The following is an 18,047-nucleotide window of genomic DNA, read 5'->3' on the forward strand; positions in this document are numbered from 1 at the left end:
TGTCGGTGTCGTCTCCTCGGTGGTAGCGCGTAGGAACACGTTCCCAAGCAGGAGCAGCGGTGGCAGCGGCGGCACCACCACCACCACCACCACTACCAGCAGCAGCAGCAGCGGTGGCGGCAAGGAAAGCAGCCCTGTCTCGGATACGAAAGGCGGACCCAGGCGAACGACCGAAGCCAAGTGACAGCACACCCGGGGCGAGTCCGCGAAGGGACTCCGGCTTCCCATATTCCGGAGCTGCCGCGCCTGCCTCTTTCTTTTTCGCCGGTTGTGCGCGCCACTTGTGCGCGCCGTGTGCGGTGTGGCGCGGTGTCTGTTTGCAGCAACGGCCGCGGCGGCGGCGGCAGCGGCAGCAGTAGCAGCAGCAGCGAGCAACACGGCGTCGGGAAGGCTCCGGGGGAATGCGGCAGTAGCTTCCCCAGCCTGGAAGAGCGAAGATTCCCCCCCTTCCCCCTCATGTTCCCCTCGGTCCTTCTGGCTTTTGCGCGCCGGCTTGGGATCCTGCGCCAAGAAGCCTGAGGGCGCCCTGGCCCAGCCTGGCTGTGGTTGAGTGAGGGGCTGACAAGGTGCTCTCGTTCTTGTTGGACTGGGGGTGGGAGGAAGAGGGTGGCGGCGGCGATTGCTGTTTCGCCGCCGCTACCGCTGCTGCTTTTCAGAGTGGTTGCCTTTTAGCCACCCCGAGGAAAGAGCAGGCGCCATTGCCGGGAGGATCGAACCGAGGGGGCCGCAGCGCGCGCGCCCCTTCCCCTCTCTTCGGCGGAGGGCAGCGGGTGCCCCGCTCCTGCTCTCCCCCTGACGTTCCCCCGCAGGATGCCTGCCTTGCCCTGGCGGCCGAGCGCGGCCATCCCTTCCGCCTTGCTTCTCCTGCCGCTGTTCTCCTTGGCTTGGGCGCGGAGCAACTCTCGGGGACTGGCGGGGTTCCCCCCCAACGCCGCTTCTTCCCCTACGACCCCCATCGCCATCATGGGCTTAATGCCGCTGAGCGACTCGGTGGAGAAGGGCAAGATCGGCCGGGGGGTCTTACCGGCGATGCAATTGGCAATGGAGCAGATCCTCAACGAATCGCTGCTCAACCCCTACTCTCTGGACCTGCGCTACTACGACACTGAGGTGAGCTAGGGGAAGGCAGCTCGCTGGGTGGCCAGCGCCGGGCGCCTTTCGGCATTGGATTGGGAGGGAGACGTCGTTGTCCTTGATTGTGAGATACGGGGCCGATGGGATGCCGGTCTATGGTTGTGGGTCCTTGCCACTTGGTTTTTATAATGCCAATTCGCACGGCAGGAGTTGGCCTAGGAGAGAAATACCGAGACTCGTAACAGGGAAAGGGAAACGAACGTGCAAAGGGTTCCAGTTGTTCAAAACGGAGCCGCGCTGGTGTAGGTTATCTCTCCCCAGCGGGTTGTTATGACCATCTGCTGCTGCAACGGTGGTCAGCCGCCAAGGGGAATAGCGTGAAGCAGAAAAGTCATTGGGAACGAATTCCGGTCGCTTTATAGGGAGTCACTTCGGGTTTTGTTTTTGCACTCCTTCCTCCGGCTTCCCCTCCCCCCACGCGCGCGTTTAGTAACTGCAATTTAGCATTTACGGCTTGTCTCCCCCCCACCCCCCGGATAGCCTTTTGGCCCAGCAGCAACGACTAAACCTGCAGTTTTAGCAATATTGAGAAAGCGCCGCCCGTTATTTAAGCAACAGAGACACGTCAGGGATTTGTGGTTGGTGAGCTTTGGAGCAGGCGCTTGGCCACCTGCATAACTGAGGTGAGCTGCAGTCTTTGCGTACTTGGAGCGCCACTTGATGCTTTCTGTGAACTCCTGAAGGGCGAGAAGGAAGCCAGTCGGATTTCTAGTGCTTAAAGGCGGGAGGAAAGCGGAACCGACAGAGAGAGAGAATGAGGGAGAAGGTTTGCCCATCTTTCGTAAAAGGTGTGTGCCAAAGTGTAGAAGAGGAAGAGGAGGAGGAGAGAAGATGCCGGCTCTTCCGGCTTCCCAGAGCAATAGCATCAACTACCCTCCTTGGACGTGATGCCTCTTTTGCGGCATCCCTCGTTCCTTGTCCTCCAGCCGCACAAATAAATAGCTAATGTGACGGCAGGTGCATATTTCTAGCCCCGACACACAGTATGCAGAGAACATGGAGTGCCCAGAAGAAAAGTAGTGAGACTTATGGGCAGCTGAAAGACTTAGTTGTGAATTCTATTCAGCGCAAGCCCCGAAAGAGTTAATCCTGCAGCTTTTCTCTTCGTGGTTCGTTGTATGTCTGCCATGCATAATTCTTCTTGTAAATGCTGGTTTTCACATCCGTGCGCTTACAGTATGGGAGAGAAAGCCGGTGGCTGCAGACCGTACAGAATTCATAGTAGGCAGGTTCTTAGGTTATTCCGTGTTGTTGTGGGATTGACCAAATGAAGTGCGATCATTGGGTGGCTTTTTCCCCACTGCAAACATAGGAGGCTGATTGTTTTCTGAGAACGTGTTTGCGGCAAATAAATGTTGATTCAGTGTTGGACCTTGCCTGAAGGGGGCAGCATTTTCTTATGTAATGCTTGGGTCTGATGCTTTCTATCAAGGTACCTGCCATAAGAAGTTCCCGATGAATTTCAAGGTTTTAACTCTTCCTAAATGGTGCCAAATAAGCTTCCCTTATTCTTATGGGTTGTTTATAAACATTATAAATGTTGGAGGCTTATTTTCTCTTGAGTTAACAATTAAAGGGAGAGTTGTGATCTTCAATTGCCGTGACTTTTGAATAGGAAAGGTCATATAGGTAATGATGAATTGGGTAATGATGATTTGTAGGAATGGCCATGGTCCTTTTTGTTGTTGTTGTGTAGTATAGAACATTTGCCAGTAAATTATCTCTGCCCCATTTGAACAAATGACTTGGAAATGAAATTATAAGGATTAAAAACAAGATAGGCAGATGTTCAACATTTTTCTATTCATATCAAATTTAGAAAAGCTTTATTGAAAAGCTTTGAACTGTGTAAAATATCCATGCTCATCTGAAGTTCAAATAAACAGCTGTGAGATTTTCCTAAGGTTATATTCATAACACTATGTTTTCATCTTCATTTGGAAAATGGGATTTTAGCAAAGTGAGAGTAAAACCAATTCCTATGCATCACTTGATAACTTCAGTGTCAAATTACAGTCGGTATGCATGAATACATACAGAGACAACCCTGCAGATGGACCTTTTATTAACATCACCTCAGATTATCTTCATGTACACTGTAAGGTTTTTAGTATCATGTTTCACATACTCTCAACTGTACGTTGAAATACACAAATAAATTAGAATACAGATAATGATTTTAAACTAGCATAGGAAGAGCTATCATTGATCTTTGAACAGCTCACTAGGGTTAAATTTAATAATAATATTTTTAATATTAATCTTCCAGTTTTATCTATATGTAGTTATGTAAGATTAGTTAATATTGAAAGCAGTGAGATGCATAAAGACAACATTTGCTGCTTTGGATGCGAATCCAAGAAAGGTTACATTGTGAACTGTCATTGTTTAATATTCTGGGGAAGCAATAACATAAAGCAAGACTTTTTAAATAGTAAATTCATGTTATTGTAAGAAAGAAAATCAGAAATCATGCTATGCAGATATTAAAAAAAGGAAGCATAGATTTTCTGGTTAAACAGGTATTGAGTTTATAAATGAATATGTAGTTATTGAAAGCTCCATTCATACATGAAATAATGCTCTATTTAAATCTAGTTGTGATATAGGAAATTATGAACTATATTTAGCTTTGAAGAAGATAGATATTTTAATTTTGTCATGCACAGCTATGGTGACACATTATGATTGATAGAGGTTGGTCTTTATTCAGTTGGCTCTGACTTCAAACTAGTGACACCATGTCATCTTATGCAAGCTTTGTAGAGATTCTTACATAATTTTAGTCTTTATATTGATTTTCTTTCAAGGTGAGAATCCATTTAGATATAAACAGAAGGAAAATGACATGATAGGAGAAATAACTTCTTTTTGTGTTTTTGATCACAGCATGAAGGCACTGTTACTTCTTAACACTGTGTTAAACACTATTTGTGAGGTATTCATATAGGCTGGGTGTTTAATATTTATCTACCAATACTGCAAATCTATAGCTAGAAATATTTATAAAACACACCATAGGTTATGCTTTATTTTTCTACCCTTTTTTTGGGGTGGGGGATGGCATTCACAGAATCAGAAATTATTTCCTCAAGGAGAAAGGGCAGGAGTCGGAGAAAGAAATTGTATTCTATGCTGTGAGGTTCCTATAAATGAGACATTTCAGGGTTATTTTGTGCAGAAATGGCAGAGTTGTAGGAATATGGAGCAGTTGTAAACAAGAAAAGCCACAAAATGAGCTGACCATGGTGCTACCTTATTCATATAAGCAAATTGGAATCTATAGCACACATCCTTTAGAGCAGTGTTTCTCAACCTCAGCAATTCTGGGAGCGGAAGTTCACACATCTTAAATGCTAAGGTTGAAAAACTGCTTTAGAGTAAAAAATGATAATTCTACTTAGTTTTATTGTAATAATAATTTCTGTTCAATAGAAGGCTGATGGGAGTTTCAATGATCTAGGAAGTTAATATTTACATCATTGGAATGTTCCTTACAGTTTTCTCACATCAAAATCACCCAGATAACATTGTAGTTTCTAAAATGCTCAAACTAGTGTTGGGAACATTGGAATTTGTAGTACCAATGCATCAACCAGATGCTGGATTGTGGAAGATTGATCTAAAATGATAGGAGGCAGTACAATAGGCCTTGAGTTCTTTCTTCCCTGCTGTAAAAATTACCTTTCTAGGGCTATAACAAGGTTCTCTAAGAAATTTTGGGCCTAAAATGAAATTACTGATGCAGTTATTAGAATCTTGAAGTGAAAAGGATCTGTATGTGATTTATGAAGCATCAGGTACAAGAGGGCAGAGCCATCCGACAATTATAAGATAGTTACCATTTTCACTGAGTTAAGAATATAGGAATGGGCAACCAACCTGCCTTCCATTGAGGACCTGTATACTGCACGAATCAAGAAGAGGGCCGTGAAAATATTTACAGATCCCTCACATCCAGGACATAAACTGTTTCAACTCCTACCCTCAAAACGACGCTATAGAGCACTGCACACCAGAACAACTAGACACAAGAACAGTTTTTCCCCGAACGCCATCACTCTGCTAAACAAATAATTCCCTCAACACTGTCAAATTATTTACTAAATCTGCACTACTATTAATCTTCTCATAGTTCCCATCACCAATCTCTTTCCACTTATGACTGTATGACTGTAACTTTGTTGCTGGCAATCCTTATGATTTATATTGATATATTGACCATCAACTGTGTTGTAAATGTTGTACCTTGATGAACGTAATTTTTCTTTTATGTACACTGAGAGCATATGCACCAAGACAAATTCCTTGTGTGTCCAATCACACTTGGCCAATAAAAATTCTATCTATTCTATTCTAAATTGGATATTTCAATATCAGTACAGCCATCACATAGTTTTTCCCAAGGCAATACCATATTATCTCTATGGTTATTTCAGCAGCAAAGTTCAATTTTGCCTCCACAATGTAGGTGTTCTTCAGATGTGTGGATCAATAACTAGAATTCCCTAGCCAGCAAAGCCATTGTATAAATGTCCTGGATCAGACTGAAGGCATCTAGGTTGGGCAAGGCTATGTCATTTCAGAGGTAGATAGAAATAAGCACAAGCAATGGGTAGTGCTGGCAATTGCAGATTGGTGTTCAAGAGAACTGAGTGTTCAATCTATTTGTTGTCCTTTACTGGTGGGGGGGGAGATAAAAGGGGGAAAAAAGCTATTTCTCTAACCAGAAAAGAGAGAAACCTATTCAAAGTAATTCAAAGGCTGCATTCCTACCTATAGACTACTTACTATTATTTAATAATTGTGAGAAAAATTTAACTTACCTAAACAGCACAGGATTGTTCTTGGAATCTTTTTGCAGGAAATAAGATTGGGAAATAAAATAATGTTACAAGAATATAAGATGTTCTAGCATTTTTAAATGGTTATATTTCAATTGATTAAATATTTCAAATATTGATGTAATAGTTGTTTTTACGTATGGGGCACCAGGGTCATTTCAAGACTGGGAATTCTGTGACTTGTAAGAGAGCTCCAATTGGTGGAGGACCAAACTTGGACATAAGAGTCGTGGTGATGCAATGGTTAGAATGCAGTATTGCAGTCTAATTCTGCTGACTGCCAACTGCCAACAATTCATGGTTGACTCAGCCTTCCATCCTTTCAAGGTGGGTAAAATGAGGACCCAGATTGTTGGGGGCATATGCTGACTCTGTAAATCACTTAGAGAGGGCTGTAAAGCACTGTGAAGAGGTATATAAGTCTAAGTGCTATTGCTATTTATACACTGACTAAGAATAGACAACAGAAGAGCATTGCTAGTTATAGTGAACTCTGCAAGTCAGGGTTCAAATTCTGGGTATCTGGGGTCAAATCCATTTCTTAAAAAGATAAGTGAATGAAAGATGTTAACTATGCATAGGAATATCTAATTCCTTTATTTAATAAGGAAATATTTACTTGGGATTATATCTATATTATTAATTAGTAATGCTATAAATTATCAAATTATATAGCCTTCTAAAATAAACTTTAGGGTTCAGTCGTATCATGGCAAACCGAAATTAAATATTACAAAACTTTTGTTTAGATTAGTATTCAATTTAATTCATAAATTAATATAATTCCATTCAAATTATGCAATTAAAAAAACAAAACAATAAATTTCTAAAACTGAACTGTTTCCATGTGTCAGTGAGAGGCTTTTGCAGAAAAATATCCACCTTATATCACTATCATTGCCTTTTATTTTTATTGACAAGGAATGTAATCATAGCTTTTTTTGGTCAGTCCTTTATTGGCATCATATTTTTTGCCAGTAACCAGATATTATCCAAAACATCCTAGCAAGAGTGTTTTGCTTACTTTTTTTTGTTCTTTCGGTTCTGGATCAGTAATATAATTTTATTTGTCCTGTATAGGGGATGAGGCATATATTCTCCCTATGCGTTGGGTGTTCATTTTGAGGAATTCTGGTATTGCTTACATACATTTTTCTGAATCCTACCAATTTCCATTCTGCATGGAATTATTAATTGTTGAGTGTTGTGAAGGTAGTAAGTAGTTTAGAACATGGGAATCAAATCTCCAATTTTGTATCATGCTCAGTGAGAAGTTCTGTGTAGTAACAAAAGAAGTGAGAAGTTTTGGGGGGAAAAACAAGAGAGTGCTATTTATTTATTTGTTCAATTTATTACCTTTCCCTGTGAATTTGTCTCCTGGAGTAACAGAGTTCCATTTTTAAACTCCTTGTCAGTGGATGAGTGCTTTGTGTGGGGTACAAACCAAATCAAATATAAGACAGATGAATAACCCAGAATTAGAACAAACCAGAATACATTAACTATTTTCAAACCAGTGAGATTTTATAAGAAAGAGGAACTGTTGCTTTATTGCCTACTGTAATGAGGTTCTGGCATTATGAGATTCTGTAATGAGGTTCTGTAATGAGGTTCTGGCAATAAATACAAGGATCCTTGAATTAGGACCAGTGATTTAGTGACCATTTGAAGTTGGGACAGACATTCCCAAAAGGCAATTACAACCTGGTTCTGAAGTTCTCCTGGTTCTCCCAGTGGTACATGAATTTTGGGAGTTTGGCAACTGGCTTGCCTTTATGGCTATTTGCATCTTCTAGTGATCAAAAGATCATGATTTCCGACATTCTTGCTGAAAGCCTGCATTTACTTCTGGTTTTCAACAAAAATGCTTCATAGCTTAATGACCATGGTGTTTGCTTAATAACTGCTCCTCAAAAAGTGGTAAAATTAGGTCTGTTATGTGATGATCTGCTTTATGATCATCATGATTGCAATGGGCAGGTTACATTATGATCGTGAGTTGAGGTCTGCCGGCAAAGTAAGGTAAATATGATGTGACCTTGTGTTATATGCAAAGCAGGCAGATATACTCTATTAATAAAGCCTGAATCCTGACCTAATAATTTGGCAGTGTATTTTATTGGCAAAAGAAGAAAAAGGAAGATTAAATCCTGAGATTGCAGTGTTTGTTCAGATTCAGATTTGTCCATTGCAGTTTGGGAAATAATAACATCTTGATATACAAAAATCAGCAGGTGACAAAGTATGCAAATGTATCGAACCGTATACTTGTTGGTGTACAGAAACACTGAAAATAGCATTTTACTGTATCATAATTTCGATGAACAGACAGGTCTGTACTTTAAAAGAATTATTGTTCTAAAGCATATAAATTTGTCATCTACGAGCAATGATTTCTATTAGCAAAATGTCCAAAATGACAAATATTTAAAATAAGATATGATAGAAAAAAGATATGGCAGCATTTTGGCCACGTTGAGAATTATTCTTGAGAGGAACTGTTTCACAGGAGCTCTGATGTGAGCAGGTTCACTGTCCAAATTGGAAAATCCAGCCTTAAGAGAGCAGTTTATATTTTAATAACAATTGGCTCTGATTTTAGAGGGACACAGCACCAGTTCTAACTTCCTTAGAAGCAAGCCAGTTTCCTCTAGGGGGAGAGCTCCAAATGAAGAAAGGAAGTCAGAAATAAATTCTAATGAAACTTCCTCATAATAGCCTTAAAGGACTGTTATCCAATATTGGAGGAGGCAGCAATCTAGGAGAATAAAGAAGTGCTTACCATACTTCCGAACTCAGTTCTGCATCAGCAATGAAGAAGAATAAAGATTCTGTCTATATGAGAAATGGGGGAATGAGAAAGGTGAAGTGGGAAGGCCTTTTTGGTGCCAACAAGTGGGAACAGAAGACTTTCTGCTGTCGGCTTTCCAGTTACTGTGATGATGCCAAATGAACAGTGTTTTCTATGCCAGTTCCCTTCCCCATGGGAATGAAAGCAGGGAAATTGGCATTGCGGAAGACCTTTACTCCTGCTGCCAAAAGTCTGCAAATCAGCAGCCCTCAACCAGAGAGGAAGCATATCTACCAGAGTCTCAGATGTCCAGTATGAGCAGACAAGCTCCTGCCTCTTAACATACTGACCAGACAACATGATTTGGGTTGGAAAAATCTGGAAAACTCTCCTTTCCAACTGTAGCAGGAAGATATGAGTTCAGAATTGAACATGGTCTCCTCCCTTTATGTTCCCGATGTTCCCCACAATCCTTTACTGAAGTATCTCCAATCCATGGTTAGCAACTCATACGGAAGACCTCTAAAAAGTTATGTACTTAAAAAGAGAGGTCGTCTATTTTAATAATTTGTATGTGGCTAATGATTAAATATACAGTGGTAAAGAATAACATTACCCCACACTCCTTATATCTATACCTGGACTATATCATGTCACTCATTTCATATATCAAAGTTACTTAACAGAGGCAGCCTGCAATTCATGAAGACTTGCAACATTCATGCAGAGAAAGAACTAATTAAAGTTTTTCAATTAGGGTTTAGATGCATTGTTTCCATGGTGATTTTGGCTCTTAAAAGTAAAGGGACAATATGTATAGTAGAAGAGGAAAAGGGAAAAAAAGTACAGTAATAGCTAGGAAAGATTCTAAATCACCTCTGGTGTAGTTTCTGAAGGGAACTTCCTTAGAAGCAAAAACTATTTTACATCGTATTGAGACTAAAGCAATTTTCCTCACATGTACAATCATACCAAGGTGCTTTTGAGTTGTATTTCAACTCTTCTGAAGCCATCAGATTGAAGAGTCTGGTGTAAAAGGTATAGTAAGGTAGAATTGCATTTTACATTTCCTTATAACTTTTTAAAAGTATTTTCTGCCTTAACTGGAAAGTAGCTGTGATTTCCCAGCTGGTTTTCTCACACAACTCTTTTACAGGGTAAACATTGCTCTGCCTAAAGTATAAAAAAAATAACAGCATATAAGGATTAGTATGTTGCTGTAATTCTGTATCATAGAATCATAAATTTGTTGCTCGATTGCTTCTGATTCTTCTTGACTTAAATTTTGTCCATTATTAACTGCTTCTTTGAATTCTAATATGTCCCTGCTTGCCTTACCAGTTTGGTATCTTATCTTTTCTTTTCTTTTCACCTTATTTTCATCTTCTGTCCGTTTCTATTAACTGCTCATGATTTTAGATCATGTATTGGAGCCTACTGCAATGAATTTTGCTTTTATATTACATCCAAAATATTTTAGCTTTAGCTCTGTTGGTATTTCTAGACAGGAATCTGATTTTATTTCATCTAGTATTGAATTATTTATTTTTCCTGCAGTCCAGGGTATTCTCACAATTTTCTCCAACAACACAAATAAGAAATATTAATTTTTCTTCCTTAAGTCTTTCACAGCTGGTTCATCCATATCCAAAACAATGCATACTTTACTGTCAGTGTGATATCTCTGTACTTTAACTTTTTGTCAATCATATTCTTTCTTTCAAATAGTAGGTATCCTTTTTTTGCATGGTTATAGTCAGCATCTTCTAAAATGCCACGTACCAATTCTATTCATAACTTTGCAATATTAAACTTTCTGTTTCTACCAGAAATAGTGATCAGTGCTATTGCTTGTTGCCATGTATCCTTCCCAGTAATTTAATACTCTTTCATCTTCCGGCACTGTGGACTTGGTCCTGGTTTTGCATGTCCATTTAGTTTTCTTGGCAGGATACTGAAGTGGGTTGCCATTTTTTGTTCAGTGAATCATATTTCATCTGAATCCTTCTTTTAATGACCTGCCCATTTAAGGAAACCTCCCTGGAGTGTACATTCCTCAAAACATGTTGTCATTGAGATGTTCAAGACTCTTCACCACTACAAAGTAATGATCTAAGACTCTGTGCTGTCATGTACTGTACTCTTAGCAACCAGATACATTTTCTCTATAATGATCTGTTCCTTATCTGGTCTTTCAATTGTGCACTCATTGCCACTGAAACTGAATCTCTCCATCTTGCTACAGGTCATCCTTTTCATTTCTTTCCTTCCACCTTTCCCAGCATTAGAATCTCCTCCAGATAAATGATCTATGGAGGGAATCATAGAATTAAAAGGGCCATCTTCTGTAGGTTATCAAGTCTATGATCGGGGAGATGGTTATATATTTATTGTGTGTGTGTGTGTGTGTGTGTAATAACAATATCACTTAGACTTATATACTGCTTCACAGTGCTTTACAGCCCTCTGCAAGTGGTTTATAGAGTCAGCATATTTGCCCCAACAATCTGGGTCCTCATTTTACCAATCTCGGAAGGATGGAAGGATGAGTCCACCTTGAGTCATTCAGAATCCTGGAGTCAGCAGTGAGTTAGCCTTGCAGTACTGCATTTTAAACACTGCACTACCATGGCTCTTGGGTATGGGAATGGATAATCTCCCAGGTGAAAAAGTATTACCTACAGATAGGGGTATTTTTTTTTTGCCACTACCTGTTCTTGAATAGGACTATACTCTTTGCCTTCCCTAGGACAAAACTCTTCAACTTTAGTCTAGTTTTCCCTATAACCAGAATTGCGGGTCTCAGGTAGTTTTGGAGTCCCAGCTTTAACATCGAAATAATAAAGAATGAAAGAATCTTTTTATTTCAAGAAACACAATACAGAAAGAAATAGGCTAGCTACAATAAGTTTACATGGCGCTGAGATCTATATACCAAAGCTAGTGCTCATTAGCCTGATCATATAAAGAGAGAAACAGAGAATAGAAGCAACAACCAAGGCAAAAGAACTGAACAAAAGTAGCAATGAAAAATAACCTGATACAATTGCCCTATTTTTCCCCCTGCCAATTTTACTGACTCCAGTTTTTCTTGAATTTTTGAACAAAGGGCACACTAAAAAACTTAACATTGTTAAAACATTTCTTAACATCTTTGCTCCATTGAGGATGTTCAGCCAATGCAGGCTGCTGCAAAAAATAAAATAAAAGATATTTAAAAAGAAATAAAAACAAGCCCGATTTCCCCCTTGAATTCAATTTCTCCTTGCCTCTCAGTGGAAGAGTGCAGAGGTTGAGCTTACAGTGCATATGCCAATGTGCTGCTCACAACTAGCCAGCAGCTACCCTGTATGCCACTAGCTCCTTTACAGAGTCCTGCATCCTTGTCAAGGCTATCCAATCTCTTGAAGATGTGGGGCAAACTGAAGACCATCAGAGATAAGGGCAGGGCTTCTCTACTATTGCTCTGGAAAGCTCTTAAAATTTGACTTTGGTTCTGGGGCCTGGGGTTAATGTATAGTTGAGGACCCTGGTTTGGTTTGGTTTGGTTTGCCTTTAAGATTGTTTTAGTCTGGGCTTTTTGTGTGGTTTTATGTTTTATTTGTTTTTATGGATTTGATAGTTCTGTATACTCCCCAGAATGCATTGGATTTGGGCGGATGTCTATAGCAAATTTGAATATATAAATACAATCATATCTCTATCAACTTCCTATGATTCAGCTGGAATCTGCAATTTAAGATGGTTATTTTTTGTTGTCCTGCAGATTCTAGGACAATAGGTCATAGCTTTCTTTATGCGATTATCCTTCAGGTAATTGAAGAGTGCTATTATATTTCCTTTTTTTCAAAATTAAGCATGCACAATTCCCCAAATGTTCTTCATCAAATTTCTAGTTCCTTGATGGTACTGACTGCCTTTCTTTTATGTCTGTATGTTTGAGTCTTATTAAAATATAACTTAGTATTTGGTTGGAGAGATGTGGGCAAACAAAGATGGAAAATAGTAAAAATCTCTTTTACCTTCAATTCACTACTCTCCTGTTTCCATTTTGGTAAGGATAATGAAGCCTTCTGTTTATATGGCTTGCTGAGCCTAAATCAAATGCATGCCGAAATTTGAATACTATCTCAACAGTGCATAGCTTTCAGTGCTATGTGTCTTTGGATAAATGTACCAAGCAGACTAGAATGATGATTTGGATGTGTTTAACATGTAATGGGCATTTTCCCTTATCATTTAATTTTTTTTGTGGAATAAATGTTCACTTGGAGAATGTTAAATCAAATTAAAAGTTTTTACAGACCAAGATTCTATACAAGCCAGAAAACATTTAATACCAGATTTTGAAAAGGTAGATTGCACAGCTAGTTGCCTTCTAGCATGGAAGCATTAATTTAGATCTTAATTATACCCAAAGTTACTTTACAGCAATCATAATTGAACAATATTGTGCTACCATATTTAATGTTTCCAAGGATTTATTGGTAATAAGAAAAAATTATGTTCCCTTCCATAGAACAGCTCGAATAATTTACAAGGAAAGGTGCTATTGATTCAGAGTACTATGAATGGTACAATCAATACCTCAGCAAAATATGGGCTGTTGGTTCAGTGATACCCTCCATGCATGACAGATTCTATCCCTGAAGGAAAGTTCCTATATTTTGCTTCCAGACTAACAATTTGTATTCAAAGCCGTAAGCCTTTTGTGTATGAATTTGATGGGCGAAGTTGTCAATGTGGAGGCAAAGTACACATTAAGGTTTGTTATATTAATAAGCTACCCCACATTTATACCAATGCTCTCACAGGCCTCAGAAAACTTCACATACTTCATTACAGATCACAAAGTAGCCATTGTGTGTGTGTGTGTGTGTGTGTGTGTGTGTGTGTGTGTGTGTGAGGACATTTCACAGCAAAAGTGAGCAAGAAAACAAATGTTGTTAAACAAATGTACATGAAATGGTTTCACACCGTTTCAGGTAGTCTTAGCTACACAGTGGATTTTTAACACATTATAAGTGTTAATTAGTAAGGTATCTGCAATCTGACTTATATACAACCTGAATCTACATGACTATCCTGCCTATCCCTGTCTTTGTCTCCACTTAGCTGTGCTTAAATCCAACTAGAGTGTAGCCATTCATGCATCTGATGAAGTAAGCTGTAGCTCACAAACGCTTATGTTCTTTAATAAAATTGGTTTGCCTGAAAATGTGCTACAGACTCCTCCTGTTTTGCCCAACATAGACTAATACAGCTCTCTTCCTACAGCGTTTACTTAGTTAGTTAGTTACAATAATTTCTAGGCAAGTAAAACAAGATTAAAAAAAAACACTCTTTCCTCCCTCTATGATTTATAGAGAAAAACATAAACATTTTTAGAATTTTTTAAAAATTGTGATCGAATCTTTCCACAGGGTTAGGATTCTATGGAACTTCTTTGTCTGTAGAGAATTCTGCAGTATATTTTAGGGTATAACATTTGATTTATGAATGATGCTGTCTTTTTTCACTTGGGCTCCTTGTCACTTTGTATGAGCCAATCCACCATTAAAACACACTCTTTCTGGCTTCACCTGGCAGGATAATACAACGGCCTTACCAAAGCACTGTAGTTTAAAAGCTATTTCTTTATAATAATAATAATAATCGGGGCTTTTTATTTTGCTTACATATTGGTTAGTTTTGTCTTTCAAGGTTATTCATACTATCTGTCATTTAACAATTTGACCAGAGAAGCTTTCTGTCTCCCAGGAATTGCCTGTTGAAAGGAAGACATAACATGCATTAGAATTATTGGTAATATCTTCTTGCTTCTCAATGTGTTTGCATAGTAGGAAATAGCTACTATTTTTGAATTTCTTATGGTAGTGATTGACCTTTTATTATAAAATGCAGATACAGAAATAATTCAATAACCATGCAAGATCAGAAAATACGGCTGAAATATAATTGTGCCATATAACTGTGCTGCAGCATGCTCTCCAGTTCAGTGATTGGAATTTCTTTGGGAGATGTTTACTAGTTTTTTAAAGATTAATTAACAAATGTCAAGCACTTGCACATCAGAATTCTTATTTGATTACAAAACATTATAGTAAAAAGCAATTTATGCTGATTCTGAGTACTGAAAACAGAGATGATATTAAATTCATTTTGGAATTGAGACATCTTTATTCTGTTGAATATGTGAGAGCCACCAAACAAATAGAGTTCAATGGCTAATACAGGTGTTTCTAAATTGGCTATTCCTGAAAGAAAATTGACTGTCTTAACTATTTCCTTATTTAAGGAGATGTTGTTTGATCATTAGATTAAAAAATAATAATAATAGGGGAAATTTTGTGAACATTATGAAGAAAATGCATTTTAAGTTTTCTGTTTCTGAATAATTTGAAATTCATTCAATGAATCTCCTAGCAGATTTACAACTGGCAGAAGGAAGTTCTTCACAATTAGATTAATTAATATTGGTCAGAAATAGGAGTAAGATTTATCAAAACACTATAAAGTTAAAGTGAATTTCTCCTTAAATCAGTTTTTTAAGAAAAGTGGAAATAGCCTTGGCTGAAAAAATAATTCAGCTGCACAGGTTCTTGAGCAGTTTTTTTGACATTTGGGCTCAATTGTTAGTTACATCAAAAGTATAATTCCCAAGAAATTGCCTCAATCTAGACAAGTATTTTGTTAGAAATATTGAATATGCATATTGAAAAGGTTATGCCTCTTCTTAAGAATACAAATGTATTTACATATACGTGTACTTTATTATTTGATTTAAAACTTGTGTTGACCAATGTAGATTTAAATAAAATAATAAAAAATTCACGAGTAAACATTTTTATTATGCATACATCAGTAATAACAGAAGCAAACAAAAACAATTTTTTAACACAGCAGAAATATTTAATTGGCTGGGGCTCTGTGGAATATGTCCTCAGTGTATTTACAAAATGAATCTCCAATTTACACTTCATTGGGTTCACTGCTGATACACAGAAGTGACAAATTTCCTTGCTGTTTAAAGTGTGAATTGGCCCAAACATAGTAAAAATTCTCAGTATTTTAATATTTGCATGTAGACTCATAGGAAAAGGCATAAGCATACTTTCCAATTTCTGTCCATCCATCCATCCATCCATCCATCCAATGGTGGAATTCATGTAATTTAACAACCGGTTCTCTGCACTAATGATTTCTTCCAACAACCAGTTTGGCAAACTGCTCAGAAAGTTAACAACCGGTTCTCCCAAAGTGGTGCGAACTGACTGAATCCCACCACTCCATCCATCCATCCATCCATCCATCCATCCATCCATCCATCCATCCATCCATCCGCACTCTTCATTTCTTACCTGTGTCCACTTAACTACCCATAAGATTCCCAGTCCTGGGAATGCCAGCATTATAGTTCTCAAGTGAAGCAGTCATGCAACATCTCACGTAACCATCATTTTTTTTTTATAAATGCAAATAAAAAAAATTGTTTAATGAAAAAGAACCTGGTTCCAGTTGTAGTGATAAATTGAGGCTTACCTATCAATTTTGTATTTTCGAATTTGCAAGATTCTGTTAATGTAGTTGTATATTAAACTAGAATTAGTCTTTAGTCATATTTAGTCATTTAGTCATACTAAATGTTTATTTATTTATTTATTTAGTCATACACATTTAGTCATACTACCTATCTAGTTTGCCTGGAAAGGTTGACGTAAATCTTGCAAGTAAGATATCTTATTTGGGTTTTCCAAAATTTTCTGGGAAAACAAGAAACAAAAGTATGGTAATATTGAATAAGCTTTCCTCCTAAAGTCAGAAATAGAAATTGGTTATATATCTGTTTGAAATTATTTTTTCTTCTTTAAAAATTCTGCATCTTATGTAATAATAACACCTTGGTGATCAATATGTAGAACCCTCTGAGCTTAAGGATACCTTATATTTCAGGAGTTCTGATATAGGCAGAGGTTTCCATGAAATAGTTGAGGAGGCAAATAATAAAAGTAGGATGTGTCATTGTGATGCAGGCTCCACTTCCTTGGTATATCTGTCATAACATTGCACACATGTACAAAAGCAGTAGAACTTGCTTGCAACATGATGGTGCAAAGCTCCTTGTGTCATTTTGACAAAAGAATCAAATTCTGTGCAAACCCTTGAGTTTCAAGCTACTCAATTTAAATTATTCAATTTTGCATGAAGTCATGTGATTTAAAGGTAACTGTTATTATGCATATTAAGTCTGACTAGGGGAAGTGTGCATTCTGCAAGGGGAGGTGGGAAGAAAGAGAACAAAATACAACTTGTAAATCACACTGATATCCATGTTACTCGCTGCTTTCCTAGATTCCCTGCCATGTATAGGAAATATCTTGATGGCACTGGGACCAGCGACATCAACACCAAATTCAACATGCCTTCTAAAAATCACCTTCCTGCTCCATTTGCTTGAAAACACTCAGCCCCTTCCCCTCCCCCCCACAACGGTTTGATGTGCGTCCATAGGATAAAGACAGGCACAGATTCAGCAGGCCAAGAAGAGATAGGCATCAGATATGACCAATAAACCTCACATCTCCCTCATTTGCAAATAACATTTGAGTTGCTGCATAACCTTCCCTTCTTCCTGTGCCCTTGCCAGAGGGTATTTTGGATTTTTAGATTGAAGCACTTACATTTAGGATGTTGTTTTGTTTTGTTTTGCCAGTTGTTTGGCTGTTGGTTTTCCAGTTCTGGCTATAGATCCTGCAGTAAGCAATAGAGTATAGTATGCAGCTGCATGCCTGTAGGTCATGCAATAGGGAGACCTAGTTGGTTTGGAGTCCTTGATATATATCTCCTTGCTTGCTTTATTTATATTATTGCCTGACACTTTATATGCCACCTCAACACTTCAATTTAAAAAAAAGTGACTCAATAACTTGTGATGAAATTTCATGATTTTAAAATGAAGTTTCCCCAGACCAAGTTCATATTATATTCCCTAATCATTCAGAGATAGTAAAACTTGGTATTTACAAACATCTTAACTTCATCCATTTTGCATACCATTATAAGTTCTGCGATGTATACAATAAATATATCCTTCAGCTAAAGAGTAAATTGACCCTACACTAAAAACTGGAATTAACACCAAAATGCATTGACTTGTGTGAGGAAAGCCATGTTATTCTATGATAGCAAAAAATCAGAAGAAACCCTGGTAGCACCTGTTCTAACTACTGTAACACACATTTTATTGAAAGGGTTAAGATTTTGTAAGTTGCTGGTCA

General features: G+C 38.3%; 1 protein-coding gene across 1 annotated transcript in view; it reads left to right on the forward strand.

Moving 5' to 3' along the window:
* Positions 1 to 635: 635 nt before the first annotated feature.
* Positions 636 to 18,047, forward strand: part of GABBR2 (gamma-aminobutyric acid type B receptor subunit 2) — a 414,031-nt gene continuing 396,619 nt past the window's right edge. The window contains exon 1 of the mRNA XM_058177216.1: positions 636 to 1,110. Coding sequence (XP_058033199.1) covers positions 811 to 1,110 — 300 coding nt within the window. The 5' untranslated portion in view covers positions 636 to 810. The remainder of the gene's footprint in view (positions 1,111 to 18,047) is intronic.

Source organism: Ahaetulla prasina, chromosome 3 (assembly GCF_028640845.1).
Source record: "Ahaetulla prasina isolate Xishuangbanna chromosome 3, ASM2864084v1, whole genome shotgun sequence".
Classification (NCBI taxonomy): domain Eukaryota; kingdom Metazoa; phylum Chordata; class Lepidosauria; order Squamata; family Colubridae; genus Ahaetulla; species Ahaetulla prasina.